The sequence below is a fragment of the Oryctolagus cuniculus genome, chromosome X, assembly GCF_964237555.1.
Source record: "Oryctolagus cuniculus chromosome X, mOryCun1.1, whole genome shotgun sequence".
NCBI lineage: Eukaryota > Metazoa > Chordata > Mammalia > Lagomorpha > Leporidae > Oryctolagus > Oryctolagus cuniculus.
This window is the reverse complement of record NC_091453.1, coordinates 109,605,121-109,625,363: the sequence shown is the minus strand read 5'-3', so window position 1 is coordinate 109,625,363 and position 20,243 is coordinate 109,605,121. Positions and strand designations below refer to the sequence as shown.

Sequence of the window (20,243 nt, the reverse complement as noted above, 5' to 3'; positions counted from 1 at the left end):
CGTCCCCCCATGATGTCTCCTCCTCCCCCAATCTTTCAAAAGCTTCCTCCCAACAAAAAAGATACTTCACAGACATGTATTTTCTTGCCACAAAAATTAACTATGGAAATGTAACTTGCATTGCAGAAGTCACAAACAACAAGTAAGAAATGAATTACTATTACCTCCCCAATTTCACTTGCTGTTAGCTTTTTCTCTTCTCTGCAGAAAGTAGAGAAATTTCCCATTCTAAAAAAATATGGAGAGAATTCTCAACCTGTAAAGCAAAAGACTACTTTTTCTCTTTCCTTGGAAATACTGTCTTTCTGTTCTTCCACAGTCCAACACCGCTTCCTTCACCTACATTTTCTGTTTGCTCATGAGGCAGCAGTAATCCTCTGGCATTATGAAATTCTACCTTCCCTAAGCAGGGTTTAGACCGCAGCCTCCAAAAACTGATGCTTGAACCTCAGCAGATAGAAGATCCCTAGCAACAGCAGAAGAGTTTTTCTCCCCACTTGCTATTATCAGAAAGCACAGTCCAAAAAGACGACCATGGAGGTGTCACCTGTGCTAAAACCTCAAAATTGATTCATTATTTAACCAGTGGATTCCCACGTTTTCATTTTATGTGCTCTTTGAGAAGCCTGTAACAGAGTAAAAAAGATCTTTTGCAGACAGTCACCATTTTTCATGAAGAGATAGAGTTAACAACAACAACAAAAAGCAGCTCTCTTGGTACAAGATTTTTGTTTGTCACTGAAACTGAATCCGAAGCCCACTTTCTCCCTTCCTTATCACCTTAGAATCTGTAGTGTGAAGTACCTATAGCAATTTTTGCTTCAAAATAAGAGCTTACACAATGGTGGTAAGCTACTGTCACCTAGAAGTCATTTGTATACCACCCAGTTTCTTTGATTCTACTAACAGGCAAACAGATTTGTATTTATCAAAAGCACTTGCTTTCATGTAATGATTCTCTCTAAGACTGTTCTATGAGAGAAATTAAGCAGAATTGGAAGTCTTGATAAATGTAATCCTGTGTAATGTTCAATTCAATTCCAATTCACCAAAACTGCTTAACACTAGTATTGAATTTCATTAAAAGTAATTTCCCATGATCTGTAGGCTGTATGGAATAGACCGCTGTGAGTTCAATTTCTTCAAGCATGCTAAGAGTCTCAGTATCAAAGGCAGAAAGAAGTAGCTGTGAAAGGAGTGTGAGATGTGTCGCAATAAAAGTGCAACATGTGTCAACTCCTGATAATCCTTTTACATTCAGATATAGGGACATATACACAGATGATTTTACCTTAGGGTAAATATGTTAATTGAAGTAAACAATTCATTATTTTCTATACATTTCTCATATACTAAAAACTTTATCAAGGCCATTGATACCTCAGTGTTTAATGAATACATAATTTTAAGTAAATTTTTACTGATTTACTTTTATACACAAGCCTCCTTAGATGACATTGTCAGATGGTATTTTTCTGTTTTTCTTTTGACAATGCATTTTTCTACTTCTTAAAAGTAGTTATATCTGTAATTAGTGCAACTGGTTAAAAACTCTATGGGCAAATATTGAGCCTTTTAAATTACAAATTAAAACACAGAATATGCTTCATGTGTAATATAAATTGCATACACAAATATGCAAGATCCACTTATCTTGCTATCATTTATCTATCATTTAGAACAAGAAAACCTTAACTATCCACAATGAGAAATGGGTCAAAAGACTAAGCACCTTGGAAAAGAGACAGATACCTAAGTAGTGTAAGATATAATGGAAATAAATTGGAATTCTTATATCCAAACCAATTTTATTCCCCAAAGGGGAAACAAGTCATGTAATGATTCTATGAATTTATTCTAATGATAAACATACCTTGAAATGTTTTTAAGAGGACTTTCCGACACATGCTGCTAAATATCTTATTGGTGGCAAACATTTGATTCAGAAGGATAGATTCATTTTTGTTGCTTGGGTATTCATTTTAGATATGTCATGAAAAGTGATTTAAGTGCAAGACTGGTGAATGAGGTGGGTAAGCTTGCACAAATTGTCTAGTGTTGGCAAACTCATGAAATAGGCCCTATTTTCTTTTATTTGCAGTTCTAATCCTTTGTTTGAACTAAAGTTTGAGCTTTCCTATATGGTACCTGTTGGTAAAAGGTAATATATTAATCTCAGAGTACAGAGCACATGGTTTATTTCATTCATTCACTCGAGAGGCAGAGACACACAAGAGAGTGTTACAGATAGGGAAAGCTCTCATCTGCTGGTTCTCTTCCCAAATGCATACAACCGCTTGGGCTGGACTAGGGCCAAAGCTAGGATCCAGGAAACGGGTCTTTCACATGGGTGGCAGGAACCCAATTACTGGGGCCATCACTGCTGCCTCCAAGGGTCTGCATTAGCAGGAAGCTGGAGTCAGGAACCTGAACTGGCTTTTGAATTGTGGCACTCCAGAATGGGATATAGACTTCCTAACTGGAGTTAAGAGTCACCTCTAGAGACTATTTTAGATAGCAGAGAAGTCATTTGGGAAATTGTTTGATATTTCCTTAAAGATTCAGAAGTAACTTCCTTTCCCTTCCAGGAATTCAAAAATGTAATCCAAACTGGCTTCAGAATGTCATAATTGTGAATGGGAGTATTTTATACACTAGCAGCTCAGAGCTATTAGGTCCAGTTTATTTGTTTGGGGGGAGGTGATAAGGGGAAGGAAAGGAATTTTGAGCAATAAAATTTGGTGGAATGTTATCAATATTACCAAAGGTCTTAAAATCTCTACCACTGGGGGAGATATTACTACTTACTGGTATTTAAGACACTGACATTTTATTTGCCTTTAGCTAAATTTCATTTCCACAACTGTATGCATAAACAGATTTTATGTTTAGTGTTTACATTTGAAGATAAGAGCAATTACTACACTGTTTACTATGATAAACACCTAACCACACTGAATGTGATAATAACACAAATCCACAGAAAGCTTCTATTTCTAAGAACCTGACATCTAAGACAATTATTCAGAAGAGTGTCAAAACATAAATATAGAGAAATAAAATGAATAAAAACAGAAGTACCTTACTTACAGCAGTCATAGGCCAAAGGTAATTATACAGCCATGAGAATGGGCATTTGCTGTCAAGAGTTGGAAACCTACCTGGATCAAGGAGAACAGAAACCATGGGCAACAGGGAGATTTTGCCAGCTGTAGAATTGAACCCAACGATGAGTTCTCTTCTTGGAAGGATCATTGCAAATCTGATTATGTTCACCTCGCACAATTTCACATACAGGACTCTCCAATCTCCAGCTTTTCTCCTCAATAAACCTGTTGCTAATTGTTTCCACTTGGATATGTGACCAGCACTTCAACATCTCTAGAAATGAACACATTTTCTTCCAAACTCAGCAAAATTTTTGACTCTCTTGTCCCCTATCATGTTTCTCCTTTTCCCACATTCAATTAGTCACCGTGATATGCTAAGCTCTTCCTTGAGTGGTGCTCAGTGTGGTCCCCAGCTCAGCTGCGATCTTGTTGGCAGTGAAAATACATGGACTTCACTGCAAACTCACTAAATCAGAAACTCCGGGAACAGAGCCAGGAGACTGCTTTAACAAGCCCTCCAGGGGGTTCTCGTGTGTGTTCCAGTTTGACCATCACTGCCCTAGATCAAACTCTTATCACCTAAAGTCTCCAGCCTTCCCCTATCTCCAACCCCACCTGCTGGGTTGCAGGCCTCATGAAATCTTCCCAACCAACCAACCAACCAACCAATACTGCTTCCCTCCTCTCACTCTCTTGCTGAGAAACTCCTTATTACGGACTGAGTAAAGAATAAATGTCTCAGTCTGGCATTCAAGGTCTTTTACAATCAGGCCCTAACATGGGTTCAGCCAATAGACGCCTACCTTGAACCTCGGTTATAGAAGGAACATGATGGGTGTCATTTTATGCCTTTTCTTCTGATTATCTCCCATTCTTTTTTAAAGGGCATGTTGAAGGCCAGCCTGCCCAGAAGTCAGGCAGTGTCCGGTATAATGGTATTCCACAAATGATAACTTCACTTCCTATTCCAGTCTTCCTTGGGATGCTTCTAGATCAGATTCCATGTCATTTGCAATTCATCCTATTGGTCTGCATTGTGAGACTTCTAGATGTTAAGTCACTCCAGGCAGAGTATAAACTTCTTGAGGTCACCGACTCTGTAAACTTTTTGTATCTTAAAGACAGACATCAAAAGCCCTTTGTCCAATGCAAAACAGGGCTTCCAAACTTTGCTGTTAATAATTTTCTAGCTTAAATCAGAAATTGTCTCATGAAGACCAAATGTGTAAAAACATTAAACCCAGGTCACCGATGTCCAACCTGGGCAAGTCCAATATATTACCATTTACTGATAAGCACAGAGGAAGGCTCAGAACTCAGTTCAAACAAAGCATCTGAACAAAAACCAGAGAAGCAAACAGGACTCTAATTAATGAGTTTGCTAACCATTTTTCCCACGGGGTGAGTAACACTTAAAAAGCATACATTTGAAATATGCTTCTTTCCCCGAGGCTGCTAGACACACTGACTATAGTCTCTCTCTCTCTTTTTTTTTTCTGACTATAGTCTCTTTAACCACAAGAGGTCAAAGTTCTATTGTCTATCACCATACTGAGTAGCATGTGTGCATGCTTTGCAGATTGGTTTCTATTGTGCTTCTGCTTAAAGTTAAGGCGGGCAGCAGGAAATTGAGAACAGGGAGTCTAGAAACTTTCCCAGGTCTAGTGGGCAGCAATCATGATGAAGCAGAGGCTTGAAAAGCTTCTGACTTTATGGTTCCTACTGAACCAGCTTCGCCCAAGTTTTGTTACATTAATAACAACTTATACCCTACCTACCTACCTATGTTGCCCAGCCTTTTCCCATCGAAACTGCTTGGTTATTTATACTATATTGTGTCAAGCAGTTAAACCTAGTTTAATACAACAGGTTGTGAGTGGTAATGTCCCAAAGCAAACAGTTTAATGGAAAGCTGGGTGGGGTGGGGAGTGTGAAAAAGGCACTAACAGAGCTTCTAAAAATGCATTTTTAAAGAAGTCTGGATGCTTCTAGATGTTCTTGAAGTATTTCCACCACCTGCCAAAAATTCACTCACAGGATTGTGTTACCAGGCACTATTGAAACCTGGTAGAGTAATTCACTCTTATGCTTAGAAATTTCCTAACATATCTAGTGTGATATGGATTTCAAATCCAGCAAAACTTCACTACTTTGATACTGGAAGGCTGCTTTTATAATTGAAAGTAACTGTTAGGGTTTGGCTAGATACCCTACTGTGACATAATAAACAAATTGAAAAAAAAATCCAATGATGGTTGAGATGAACTCAACTTGTTTCATTCCTTTGTATTTTAAATGAACAGGTTTTACAGATTTCTTTTTGCCACTCTAACAGGTGAAAAGCGGGAGAGGGGAATAAAAAAGAAAATCACTAACACCACACAGTATCTATTACAAGGATCACAAAGAAAGGATCCAAAGTATTTTTCATGAAAAAAATACAAAAACACAATGCCTTGGATTTCCTCAACAGTACATTTTTAAAGCTACTTGACCAACAAGGGGGAAAGTAGACGACTTTAAAGAGAATTACTTTCAGCTCTTTCATCTAAACTGTCTACAATGTGTTTACTCTGGAAGCCAAGAAATAGGCACCACAACTTTGTTCTCATTTCGCCAGATGATCCGAAGCTATGCCATACGAATGGCTAATCTGATATTTGGGGACATGAATCACTCTAATCCATAATCTTATGATAAGTGAAGGAAAAGGCAGCCCAGCAAGCTGCTGGAAGGGCACTGCCAAAACAAGTTCAGAAAATGCAGTGTGTGTGTGGGGGTGGGGTGGGGTGGGTTTCTCAACAGCATCCTGTAGCTCTGGCCCAGGGAGGCACACGCCAGTGAAAAGTGCGGGAGGGAAGGAGGCAGGCAGGGAGGAATACAGGACAGGACCTCTACTCCATGCGTAGGTTTTCCTGCTTCTCTGAGCATGCACATCAAGTGATTTCCTGAGTTATGGAGTTTTGGGGACAGAAAACCAAGGTTCACGGGGGGAGTAGGCAGCAATGTGCTCCTAGTTTTATTTATTTTTTATTTTGAATATCAGAATTACAAAGGGAGACAGAAAGAAAGAGACAGAGGGAGAGAGAGACTTTCCATCCTCTGGTTTATTTTGCAGATGGCCACAATGGCCAGTGCTGAGCCAGGAGCTTCATCCAGGTCTCCCATGTGGGTGCAAGGGGCCCAAGGACTTGGGCCATATTCTGCTGCTTTCCCAGGCCATAGCAGAGAGCTGGATCGGAAGTAGAACAGCTGGGACAGGAACTGGCACCCATATGGGATGCCAGGGTCGAGATAGCAGCTTTACCTGCTACACTACAGTGGCAGCTGCAGTTTCCTTTGCTTTTAAATATTTATTAGAAAAGGAGAGACATAGGGAGGGATGGGAGGAGGAAATGAGGAAGGGGGGAGAGACAGAGAGACAGAGAGATTGGAGGATGAGAGAGAAACAGTGAGAGCTCTCCCATCTGTTGGCCCCCCCCCAAATACCCACCACAATGGGCTGCAGCAGCCTGAAGCCAAGAGCCAGGAATTCTATTTGTGTCTATTCTATTGGGTGGCAGGGATCCATGTATTTAACCATCACATGCTAGCTCCCAGTGTGCATATCAGCAGGAAGCTGGAAGTGAAAGGAGAGCCAGGACTCAAAACTAAGCACTCCAATACAGGAAGCAGTGTCTTCTTTTTTCTATATTACCTGTTTTTGTTTCATTTTTCCACCCAGATACCTTTTATTTAAGGAATACAAACTTCATACATTTCATAACTACAACTTTAGCAACATGGTGATTCTTCCCACCGTATCCGCCCTCTCTCCTATTCCCATTCTTATTTTTTACTAAGATATATTTTCAATTAACTTTATACACATATGATTAACTCTATGTTAAGAGTTCAACAAATATTATGGAAAAAAAAATCTGTTCCTCAACAGTTGAGACAAGGGCTGTTCAAAGTCATCACATCTCAAAGTGTCAATCTCACTTCTATAGATTATCTTTTAGGTGCTCTATTAGTTGTCACAGGTCAGGAAGTACAGAAGCAGTGTCTCAACTACTGCACCAAATGCCCACCCCTCATGGTTTTATTTTTAAATACAAATTTGAAATCCCCTAAAGAATCACTCTTCCTATTTCATAGAACTGTTGAGAGGAATTGGTTAATATCTTGAATACCTGATTCCTACAAACATTAACTCAAAGACGTGGTCCCTACCATATAATACCTTAGTCTGTGGCCAGCAGGTTGGGCTGCCACTTGCAACACTGGCATCCTATATCATAGTGCTGGTTTGAGTCCCAACTGACCCACTTCTAATTCAGCTTCCTGCTAATGCTCCTGAGCCCCTGCCACACATACGAGAGACCCAGATTGGGTTCCTGGCTCCCGGCCCAGACCTACCTGGTACAGCCATTTGAGTCATAAAATAGAGGATGGAAGATTGATCCCTCTCTTTCTCTCCCTTTCAAATAAATAAATAAATCTTTTTATGAAACAAACAGCAACAACAAAACAACATCTCAGTCTACAATGACAGATGACCAAGTAAGAAATGTAGATGAAGTGAAAAGTTTAGATGTGCAAGGAGGACATTTAACCTACCAGTTAAGATGCCAATGTCCCACATCAGAGTGCCTAGAATCTATACCCAGCTCTGACTTCTCATGCCAGTTTCCTGTAAATAAGGGACCCTGAGAGGCAGTGGTGATAGCTCAAATAATTAGGCCCTTGCCCCCGACATGGAAGACCTGGATTAAGTTGCTGGCCCTCAGCTTCAGACTAGTGGGCATTGGGCAGTGAATCAGCAGATGGGGGTGTTTCTCTCCCCCCCAATAAAAAACTTTTTTACAAATTTAGTTGTAGGTATTTCATTGATTTTTGTTCTTTTTCAGGCAAGTTACTTCCAGAGAAATTGATTGATTGATTTTGAAGGCAGAGACCGAGACAGAGACAGAGACAGAGACAGAGGCAGGCAGAGAGATCTTACATCTGCTGATTTGCTCCCCAAGTGCCCACAACAGCCCAGGGATAGCCCAGGCCAAAGTTAGAAGCCAGACAATCTGGGAAGAGACATTATTTTATATGTACCTATGGTAGAAATTCTTTGAGTCTTAGTTACAAGAAATGTATCACACCTAATCATAGTATTAATTTTTGTTCTCCTCACTCCCTTTTCTGGTAGCAAATGAAAACAGTAAGACCACCACTCTCTCAGAAGACACAACTCAATCAAAAACTATTATCAAGACATGGGAAATTCTCTTATTAGATTTCCATTTCATTATGGCATTATTCTGTCAAATATGCACATCCATAGGAGAGATCTCATACTGAGCCATTAATCAAGACCATCTTATCAGATTTTCCTAACATGACTTCTGGGACATGAAAGGAAAGAATTTTTTGTTTGTTTTAGGTGGAAGGGTAGGCCAGAGGGAAGGGACAGGAAGTAGGTGTGTCCTAATGACCAAGACAGAACACTGAAGAGTCAAGAGAAACTACAACTAGAAAGAAGGAAAAAAAGGAGAGAGGACAGAGATCCTACATGAGGAGTAAGTGCACAGTGACTCTTGTTGTTGACTTTACAAATTGACACTCCTGTCTATGGCATCAGTAATCTCCCTATGCACCAGTCATGAGTTTCCAAGGCTATGGAAGCCCCCTTGAGTTCTCTGACTCTTATCTTGTTTAGACAAGGTCATAGTCAAAGTGGAGGTTCTCTCCTCCCTTCAGAGAAAAGTACCTCCTTCTTTGAAGACCTGTTCTTTCCACTGGGATCTCACTCACAGAGATCTTTTGCCAGCGTGTCTTGGCTTTCCATGCCTGAAATACTCTCATGGGCTTTTCAGCCAGATCCGAATGCCTTTAGGGCTGATTCTGAGGCCAGAGTGCTGTTTAGGACATCCGCCATTCTATGAGTCTGCTGAGTATCTCGCTTCCCATGTTGGATCACTCTCCCCTTTATTTATTCTATCGGTTAGTATTAGCAGACACTAGTCTTATTTATGTGATTCCTTTGACTCTTAGACCTATCATTATGATCAATTGTGAACTGAAATTGATCCCTTGGACTAGTGAAATGGCATTGGTACATGCCACCTTGATGGGATTGTATTGGAAGAGATGGAGGAGCGGATGGAGGGGAGAATGTTTCCCCAACGACATGAATTTATCTGAAATCAGCACTGCTTACTAGGCAAGCATTGAAGCACAATTTTTAATCTCAGAGGTCTTGGAAGGGAAGGGAATTCCACTGTGTGAACAACTGATTAGTTACAAGTATATTTTGCTAGGCACATTATGTATAATAGATTACAATTATTTTAATAAGTATAGAAAATCTACGTTGTTCATACACAAATTAACCTTCATGATCCACAGAATCCAAACATTATACAACATATTTAGGGTCAGTCTTGAGAAAATGAAAATGTCAAGTCTGTAGTATACTTATTAGGCAGCACTATTAAATATGATTCATACCTAAGGGTATAAAGAAAAGTAAAATACATAGTCCCTGCCTCCAAGAAATTTACAACTTAGTTTGGGAGACAAATGTAACATACATAATTAGAGACAATCTAAGGCAGTATATAACTTAAAGACTAGTTTGGTTTGCTGACAGTAGGTACATATGTGCTTGGAAATGGGATAGATGTCTATAGCATGGAATGTTTTGAGAAGGTTCATGCAGTTGGTATGATGGAGACCTTGAAAATCAGGTAGGATTGGGCCAATCAGTGACTACTGAATTGTAGTGGGCATGGTAGAGCAAAAGAGATCTCTTTGTGGAAGTAGTAAGAACTAAACTTTGATCTATCTAGAGGAGCCAGACAAGAGAACATATGAAAAACTGAGCAGAGGGCTTTGCATCTGATTGGAGGGGAGTGCGGGAAGAATACAGATTGGGTTTCAATAGAAAAATGTGGGTTATCAGGGCCAGCTCTGTGGCTTAGTGGGTTAAACTGTCATCTGCAGTGCCAGCATCACTTATGGGTACCAGTTGGAGTCCCAGCTGCTCCACTTCCAATATAGCTCCCTGCTAATGCACCTGGGAAGGCAATAGAAGATGGCGCAAGTGCTTGGGCCCCTGCCCTCATGTTGGAGACCTGATGAAGCTCTTGGATCCTGGTTTTGGCCTAGGCTGGGCCATTGCAGCCATTTGGGGAGTGAACCAGAGGATGGAGGGTGAACCAGTGGATGGAAGATCTCTCTCTGTCTCTCCCTCTATTGCTGTAACTATGACTTTCAAATAAATAAATCATTTTTTTAAAAATGTGCTTTATCAAGCAGGAGAAAGATGAGAGAATGACCTGTTTTCATGTGCTTAGCCTAGCACTGTTTTTCAGGATGAACTGCCCATATACATCATAACAATGTTTAGAAAGCAGAGCAAAGTATATTGCACAGATGATAGTTAATTTATCCTATTAACCTCTCATTGAGGCAAAGTAAATGCAGTTTTTATTATTCCCCAGTTGGTAGGTAATTTGCTCAAGGTCACTGAATAAAAAGAAAGGCAGAATAAAAAGTACAGCATCAAAATATTTGGTGGTTCTCAAGTACCAGCTAAATTATATCTCTCATTTTTTTATGACTCAACCAAGGGAGATACAAGATGGACCCATATACACAAATGCCATTTTTCAGTACTGTTCAAGGCACATGTCCTAACATCCCCAATTCCAATTTACTCTCCCTATCAGTCCCTAGTCCACTAACTTCAAAGCTTCCAAGTACCCTCACGTCTCTGAGGTAAGAGTTGGCATTGATGATTTTGTTCTAGCTGGTCCTCTGCCATTATCAGCAGCATATTCAACACCTCTTCATGGACCACTCAACAACAAAGATAATGCTCTGGGGGCTGGAGCTGTGGTGCAGCAGGTTAATGCCCTGGCCTGAAGCTCTGGCATCCCATATGGGCGCTGGTTCTAGTCCCGGCTGCTCTTCTTCTGATCCAGCTCTCTGCTGTGGCCTGGGAAAGCAGTAGAAGATGGATCAAGTCCTTGGACCCCTGCACCCGCGTGGGAGACCCAGAGGAAGTTCCTAGCTCCTGGCTCCTGGCTTCGGATCAGTGCAGCTCTGGCCACTGCAGCCAATTGGGGAGTGAACCAGCAGATGGAAGATCTCTCCTTCTCTCTCTGCCTCTCTTCTCTCTGTGTAACTGTGACTTTCAAATAAATAAATCTTTTTTTTTTTGACAGGCAGTTAGACGTGAGAGAGAGAGAGAGAGAGAGAAAGACAAAGAGAAAGGTCTTCCTTTTCCGTTGGTTCACCCCCCAAATGGCCGCTATGGCTGGCGTGCCGTGCCAATCCAAAGACAGGAGCCAGGTGTTTCCTCCTGGTCTCCCATGCGGATGCAGGGCCTAAGCACTTGGGCCATCCTCCACTGCCTTACTGGGCCACAGCAAAGAGCTGGACTGGAAGAGGGGCAACCAGGACAGAATCCAGTGCCCCAACCAGGACTAGAACCCGGGGTACCAGCGCCGCAGGTGGAGGATTAGCCTAGTGAGCTGCGGCACCGGCCCATCTTTAAAAAAAAAAAAAAACAATGCTTTGGTTTCAACAAAGCAAGGCAATGCTTCACCTCAAATTGCAAATTTAATTAGTTCTTTCCAAAGGTGTAAAGAGAGGTAAAAACTCCACATCCTGGAAATTGTTACTAAACTGAATTCCTTCTCCTTCTTGATTGCAGGCAAATAAAGAATTCCCCACAGTTAACTCGCTTGGTCTCCACACATGTTTTCATCCTCCCTTGCATCTTAAAGCTATGCTTCCTTTTTTTTTTATTTTTTATTTTTATTTTTTGACAGGCAGAGTGGACAGTGAGAGAGAGAGAGACAGAGAGAAAGGTCTTCCTTTGCCGTTGGTTCACCCTCCAATGGCCGCCGCGGCTGGCGCACCGCGCTGATCCGATGGCAGGAGCCAGGTGCTTTTCCTGGTCTCCCATGGGGTGCAGGGCCCAAGCACCTGGGCCATCCTCCACTGCACTCCCTGGCCACAGCAGAGGGCTGGCCTGGAAGAGGGGCAACCAGGACAGAATCCGGCGCCCCGACCAGGACTTGAACCCGGTGTGCCGGCGCCGCTAGGCGGAGGATTAGCCTAGTGAGCCGCGGCGCCGGCTGCTATGCTTCCTTTTATTACAGCCTCATCAGGGGCCCTCACCTCCACATATTGTCTTAGAAATTAGTCTCTCCTGTGTTGGAGGCTCCATCCTTCATTTTTAAGTAAAATACTTGGTATATAATAGATGTTCAGTAAATGTCTCATAAATGATTTATGTTCCAGTGCTACATCTTTAACTACTCACTGAACAAGTTTACTTGGTCATCAGCTATTACCTCGAAATTCAGAATTCTAGAACAGAAATAATTAATTTCCTACCGGATCTGGCTCTTAATAATCACATCCCAATTTCTTTCAGATGTAATATAACTCTCTCATACTCCCTATTCAACACCACAAAGGCTTTGGCTCCTCCTTCTGTAACTAGCTAATTATTAAGTTTGGTAAGTCATTTTCTACCACAGTATTAGGCATATGGAAGGCAAGCTGTCAATGCAAAGCCCATTGTATCAGCACAGCTTGATTTTCCCACTGAAATAGCCTCTGTAGAGCAAACTGCCTTACTTCTCTCAATCCTCCACTTCATCTATTCCTCCAATCTGGAGATTTCAATGTCTACATCTTTGAGTATCCCTCACTCAGGCATGTTTAATGGGAATTTCAAAAGCCAACATCCTCCCCTAGCATTCAAGGACCACCATATCCTGGACCTGATCCAATTTTCCAATAATCTCTCTGTTGCTTTTCTAGAGGAATTCTGTAAGGCAGCCCAAGTGATCTTATCCTGCTCTCAAAGACTGCATGTGCATGTGCAGGCACATCTGCTCTTCCCCATCTGTCTGTCCATCTCCACCTTCCCCTCCCTGTACGGGGCCAGCCCACCTTCTAAGAGAAGCCTTCAATACTTCCAGTTGCAAACCGTGATTACCCTTACAGGAAGTTCACAGGCTTTTCATTGTATTTTACGCACTCGTTTTAACCACCCGCAAAGATTTTAAGATACAGTGAAGTCATGTAGGGTACTTCTGTATCCTTCCCAGAACCCAGAACCCAGGGTCACCAGTGCGAGGCAATATTTTACACCTCTTAGATGAAAAGTGTTCAATAAAGTTTTCATGAATCCTTAAACTTCGTTTCCACTTCAAATCTCAACAGCTATTTTAAACCTGTACCACCTTAACTTATTTAAAGATACATGAAGGTTAGTTTTGAAAATCATTAGCAGGAACTTTAAAAAAACTATTATATATAATAACATTTACAACTCTAATCCAACATTTAACTTTATTCTCCCAACTACATTTTATGCAAGCTCTAACAATCAATTTAAAATATGTCTTCATAAATACTTCTAAGGAAGAAATATCTTAAACTTAAATATAATTTATAACAGAAAGCTTCAAAGGAAAAAACACGTTCTAAACCATTAAATAATAAATATTTGGACAGAAAGAAACAGGTTTATAGGTTTATTATTTTTTAAAGCTGTACTTTAAATATTTTTCGAGAGTTCACCACCCACTACGGAAAATTCCTTTACTTATGCACTCAAAAAGGAAGCACAAGTTAAATACCTACAAATTCATACCCTCTACATTTGGTGTAATATGGCAAAAATGTTTATTACCACAATATTAAGAAAAATCAACAATGTGAAGTTGAATAACCGATTCATGAGGAAGAGTTTGAACTGGATCAAATCCTACGTTTTCTTTCTTCACTCCAAGTTTCTTTTCTATTTTAAACTAGTGGCAACAGAAATTTCTTTGTTTGAAAGTCAGGAATGCTGGAAGTCTTAAGTGATAGAACAGGCAGCTCAGCTTCTACTCCTAGTCTCTCCTCAGAGGGAGAAAAACATTGTGGATAAAGTAATTTTGTTTTTGTTTCTGGAAAAATCATTTTTCCATCAATCTTCATAATTCTCTAAAATAAACTGTTACAAGTTATAGGCCAGTCAACCACTTCACTGTGACTTGTGGAAATACTATACATTAATTTCAAGAACACATGGCTAACTCAAGCTTTCTTCCTACTTGAACAGTCTAAAAGTTCCTCCTCCTTTTTAAACCAAACTCGAGGAGAATTTTATAAGCACGTGGTATATTTGTGCATCTCATCCACAACAGTTTTGTACAAAGTATAGTGAAAGTAGTGTGGGCTTAATTTGTGCTAGCAAATTGATTTTTAGGGTACTGTGCAATTTCTGCTGTGGCAAAAAGCATTGTGTTGCACTAAGTGCTTAAGAACCGTAACTAGAAAGCTAATGGAACTAAAAAGCTAAGGATCTGCAAGTTCATTAAGATGGAGAGAATGATATAGCTTTCTCTCAGCTAACACTAAGATGACTGAGCTACTCAAACGAGGTTGAACTAAGTCATTGCAACTTTCAGAGGGCATAAATTGAGAGGCAGAATTTGTAAAAAATAATTAATTCACATTCTAACCTACTTTAAGATTTTAAAAAATTCAAAACATAGGGAGCTCAGATAGTTAAACAAAGCAGGGAGCAATAAGAAATACAAGCAGCTCCTCAACCATATAAATGAAATAAAGTCAAGACAAATCAAATAAAGACCAGAATCCATGTACATCAAGTAAAGGCAAAGTGAGGTAAAAGACCAAAAGTAAAGACCAGAAACCATTTTCTGCCCAGTACACGGTTCCCCCACCATCACAAACTTGATAAACGGGAGGCACTCTGCTGACGTACGCACGCACGCAGGCAAGCAGGCAAGCAGGCAGGCAGGCAGGCAGGCAGGCGTGTGCACACACAATGGAGAGAGAAGCATGGAGACCTCGGGAGGCAAACTTTAACATCCGTACCGTTCAACTCTCCACAGAACAGAGAGAGCGCGGTGGGAAAATCTCACACTGTCTTCCATATGGGACAGAACAAAACTGTAGTTAGCTTGTAAACTACTCATTCCCTTGACACAGGCAGAGGCAGAACTGAATGAATGGGTGCGAGTGAGGGAGGTGGATGTGGGAAAGAGAGAGGGAGGGAGAGGGGAAAAGGCCTGGGAAGAAAAAAGTTTGAGGCACTTCGCAAAACTTGTATAGATTAACTTAAAAAAAAAAAAAAAAGTTAAAGCCCTACTTTTTTTTATTTTACATTCGTCTCTCCACACACCCTCCCCCTTATTAAATACACACCGACTTCCTGGGACTCGATACAGACATGCCCTAAATGCAGCTGAAAGGCCTGCTTCTTGGGACACACCAGGAGTCCTAGGTCAGATATGTGTCCCACACAAACGGCCCTCTCGTGGGAAGGGATTTTAAAAACCACTTTTGTGACTAGGCATCAAATGAGATCAACTGCTTTAAAAAAAATGAAGATGAATTTCCTGCATCGAGAAGTAAATTGAGGCCCCAATGCACAGCACTCTGATTCCCACTAGAAACACACGCTGTTTTACCCTTGGCCACAAGTGTTCTGAACTTGAAAAAGTGTAGTTTCACACTTTTAGAAGATCATCAGGGGCTGAGGCTTTAGTGTTTTTAGCCTCTGACCTATTCACAAACGAGCTGTTTAGGCTAGCTAGCAAAGGGGGAAAAAAGTGCGAGTGCCTTAAAAAGTTAGTTGTTTTGGAATTAGCAGATAGCCTGAAGGGCTCCGATTTAAAAACATAACTGCATAAAAAGTCTCTCCAGGTAACTTTTCTTTCATACATAAACATATAACGCCTGGGAGCGGGAGGCGAGGCTGGGTAGAGTCCCAGTAAGAAGCTGGGTCCCCTGCATTAGTCCAGGACAAAAAAAAAAAAAAAAAAAGCTGCTTTTCCACTTGCAACAGTCATCATGTGGGGCAGGGAGGCAGAGGGGGCTGGGCACTCATCACCTCGGCTACTCTTCATAGGACCCTGCCTTTCTCACGCCACCCTTAGGGGCTGGGCCAGGTGGGAGAGAGCCCTTCAACTTCGCTCTGAGACAGCAGCACCGAAAGGGAAAAAGAAGTCACCCTGCTCTTCGCTTCATACACACAGGAAGAGCCCAATTCAAGGCCACCGCCACCACCACCCCGTGTCTTGCCCCGCCCCAACTTGTGTGTGTGTGTGTGTGTGTGTATGTGTGCGCGCGGGGGGGGGGGGGAGGTGGGGACGACTCGCGTTTTGCCCCCACACATTCCGAGCCACCTCCATCTCTCCCAGGTTAACTTCCTCCACTCCCAATCTGCAATCGTGCCACAACTTAGCAGGCGCAGGTGTCTCTGGCCTATTTTTCTAACCTCCTCCGGGCAATTCCCACCTAGTTGCACGCCCCGTCCCTCCTCGCCTGCCCAGCGCAGAGCACCACCTAGCCTAGACGCCAGGAAACACCTCGAGCCCTATCCGGGGTCACCTGGGCCGGGCGTCCGGCCCTGCCATCAGATGGGGGCCGTGGGGCCGCCCCTCGTGCCTGGTGCCTAGCGCCAAACACTCCCGGGACTCCAAGACAGTCACGTGGGCGGCGGGGAGGCCTGGGCTTCCTCACCTGCATCCCGGGCACTTGCACAGCCACCGGTGAGTGGGCCATGAAGACGACTGCTGCTCCGCACGGCTTCGGCGGCGGCGGCGGTGGCGCCTGGGGCTCCGACTGGCTCCTCCTCCGGGGGTAGTTCGGCGGCCCTCCCAGGCTTTTCGACCGGGGCCTGGAAGGACACACAGAAGTGGGGTTACTGGGCTAGTGGCGCGTAGCCCGCGGCTGGGAGGTGGGCGGTTGGCAGTGCGGCTCTCCGGGACTCAGTCTACCTTTCTGGCGCCCGCCCGCTGCTGTCGCCGCCGCCTCCGCTGCTGCTCCTCTTCCTAAATGCGGGCCGCTGTGTGCGGCGGTGGCTGGGACCTGGGCTCGAGTGATGCCGCTCGTCTGCGCCTCGCCGCTTTAGGAAGAGGAGGTGGAGGCGCCCCAGCAACCCGCCTGCTCGCCTGGCCGGGGAGGCGGTTGGGGGCGGTCCCGCCGTTGGCCCTGCCCCCGCCCAGCAGCTGGGCGGTGTCGGGGGAGCTAAGGCTCCAGGCAGCAAAGGGGCTTGGCTGGGGCTGCTGGAGCCTGAGAAGGGGGAGACTCTGTGGGCAAGCGGCGGGGAGAACCCAGGGATAGGAAGACCTGGAACACGGCTGGGGCTGGAGAGAGAATGGAAGAGTTTAGGAGACCCTGGGGGTATGAAGGCGTCCCAGTCGCGGCCACGTTGCAGACAGGCAAACGAGGCTGGGACGCGGGCAGCGTCGGAGACGTCCTGAGTTGAAACTTGCAGAGGGTTGGAACTCTTTCCTGGCTTCCGGACCTGGCAGAAGGTGGGGCCACACAGAGCCCCTGAGACGGCAGACCTCTGCGCATTCCCGCCTTCGGGTCTCCCCAGCCGTGGGCCGCAACATTCGGTGGATCCGTAGCCATTCGCATTCTTTCCAGGTTCCCTGTCCCCAGACATGCCTCAGGTGGCTTCAGCCTGAGGCTAACCCTTAGCTCTTGGGCTATCAGTTGAATAACTGCCAGACTGGGGCTTCCCTACCTCCCTCTCCCCCACCCCCACCCCTTCACCTACACCACCATCGCCAAGTTCTGCACGTGGAACGGAGAGGAAAATTGGAAAACAGATGGTATATTGGCAGACAAATTAATGAGGATAATAGAGGCAGGGGAAATGAGATTGGATCATTAGCAGGACGTATGATTGCATTCAGCACACACGGCAGTGGTCTCTGGCGCTCCCTGCCTCTGCCCCATTTTCTGTGGCACTCCAGGAGGCATACGGGCTCTTTTGAGAGTACTTAATACGCGTAACAACAACAGTAACAATGGTAATAATACCAATGGCAGGAATCTCATTATGAAAATACCTTTGGGAAGGCATAGGAGGTTAATTACATTGGAAGGATATAGTATCCAAGTGCCAGTTTCAAAACCCTTATAGTTTGTTAGGGGTCTGTACACGTAATAAATGTACACACACACACACACACACACACACCAGCTCCATACAATTTCCGTGGAGTTGGGGGCTCTAGTAGACATACAGTAAATATTTTCCTTCTTCCTTTTGAAACCTTTTCAGGGAATAATGCAGGGGTATTCATAGTCTTAGTATTAGTGGATGTCATTTTCTTTGTCCCAGGGACCACTGCATTCACAAGGGCTTTCTGCTCATCTCTCATTTTACACATGAAGGGAAAGGCTCTGCCGGGTTAAATAATTTGACCCAAATATCACATAATTACGAAGTGGTGGAGCTAGAAATTGAAATCCAGGCTCCCGGGGCCGACACTGTGGCCCAGTGGGTTAACGCCCTGGCCTGAAGCGCTGGCATCCCATATGGGCACCGATTTGAGGCCCGGCTGCTCCACATCCACAGCTCTCTGCTGTGGCCCGGGAGTGCAGTGGAGGATGGCCCAAGTCCTTGGGCCCCTGCACCCATGTGGGAGACCAGGAAGAAGCACCTGGCTCCTGGCTTCAGACTGGTGCAGCTCCGGCCGTTGCAGACATCTGGAGAGTGAACCAGCGGATGGAAGACCTCTCTCTGTCTCTATCTCTCTCTGTAATTCTGTCTTTCAAATAAATAAAAATAAATCTTAAAAAATAAACCCACCTGACTGGTCATGAACTTACTACTTCCTTTACGGTTTCTGTTTGTTTTGAGTGATGCTAAAAGCTATCACTGCACTCACTGTCCTTACTCCTAGTCCCGCAAATCCAGGCTCTCACTATTTCCAACCTGATGGTGGGCTCCAGGCCCACCAGCCCAGCTCACACTTAACAGTGCCAGCCTGGCTGGGAACAAGCGGTGCCACCTAAACTTTAATGTCCACGGATGAGATGTCAGTCTGCAGTGAGCCCGAGGTTCTGGGTTGCTAACAGCTTCCAGGTGGAGGTGATACACAATTGATCCGAGATCATACTTTCAAGCAGCAAGGGTCTGAATCAAGCTCTATGGCTAGAGCCCTCTTCAGTCACACTGCCAATTAGCCTTTCTAGAAGCTGCACGCCCTCCTGCAAACTCCTCCTACTGCCTGTCAGGAGAAGCAGCACTCATGTTGTAATTCTTTCTTCCTCTCACTAGTTCATATACTTCATTGGTTTTGTTTGCTCATCCAACTAAATGAGGTCCTCAAGGCCAGAGATGCTTACATGAGAATATTCATATCCAATGACAGTTCTCTGAGGACAAGTTTTTTTTTTTTTTTTGTATGTTTCATCCATGCTGTTTCCTCAAAGCCTAGGAGAGTGGGGACAGCGCTGTCCTGCAGCGGGTTAATGCCTTGGCCTGAAGCGACGGCATCCCTTATGCGTGCCGGTTTGAGTCCCGGCTGCTCCACTTCCGATCCAGCTGTCTGATGTGGCCTGGGAAAGCAGTGGAGGATGGCCCAGGTCCTTGGGCCCCTGCACCCGCGTGGGAGACCTGGAGGAAGCTCCTGGCTCCTGGCTTCGGATTAGCCCAGCTCCGGCCATTGTGGCCAACTGTCGAGTGAACCATCGGATGGAAGACCTCTCTCTCTGCCTCTCCTCTCTCTGTGTAACTCTAACTTTCAAATAAATAAATAAATCTTTTTAAAAAGTGCATGGCAAATACTAGGCCCTTAATTTGTTGAATGAATGAATAAATGAATGAGTGTACTTCCACTGAATTCTTCATGGAGGTCAGTAAGTGTTTAATGGCTGTTTTATTGGTGCCAGTTTAAACTCCTGGGCTCTGCTCTTGCTGAACCTTTAAACCGTTCGCTTTATTATGCATTATACCTTTCATTGTTTTGCCTCCTAAATTCTTTCCAGTTACTTTCATTTTACAACTGCCTAGGAGCAAGTTGTGCGATTTCAATGAATAGGTAAATGAAGAACATCAGAGAAGCGACTTTCCTCATTACCATTCTGGGCGGGAGTTATATAACGATGTAGAAGACTGAATGACATCTCCTCAAAGACACTGCTTTTGAAAGCCTAGTAATGTAAACCTTTTGACGTTTATTTAGGTCTACTGGTATTAAATAAATCATCTGTTGTTATTATTGATAGAGACCATCTGAGTTTTTGCATGGGATTCCTTGTTGTTTTGTTGATGCCTTGTCCATTGTGCATGAGTGTATACATAAAATTTTGTGA

The 20,243-nt window shown here is 43.6% G+C and overlaps 1 protein-coding gene across 1 annotated transcript in view; it reads right to left on the bottom strand.

Annotated features, from left to right (window-relative positions):
• STK26 (serine/threonine kinase 26) overlaps positions 1-17,086 on the bottom strand; it is a 55,017-nt gene extending 37,931 nt beyond the window's left edge. Inside the window, exons 1-2 of the mRNA XM_070066771.1 lie at positions 16,907-17,086; positions 16,650-16,806 (exon numbers count right to left, since the gene is read on the bottom strand). Coding sequence (XP_069922872.1) covers positions 16,650-16,691 — 42 coding nt within the window. The 5' untranslated portion in view covers positions 16,692-16,806; positions 16,907-17,086. The remainder of the gene's footprint in view (positions 1-16,649; positions 16,807-16,906) is intronic.
• Positions 17,087-20,243: the final 3,157 nt, after the last annotated feature.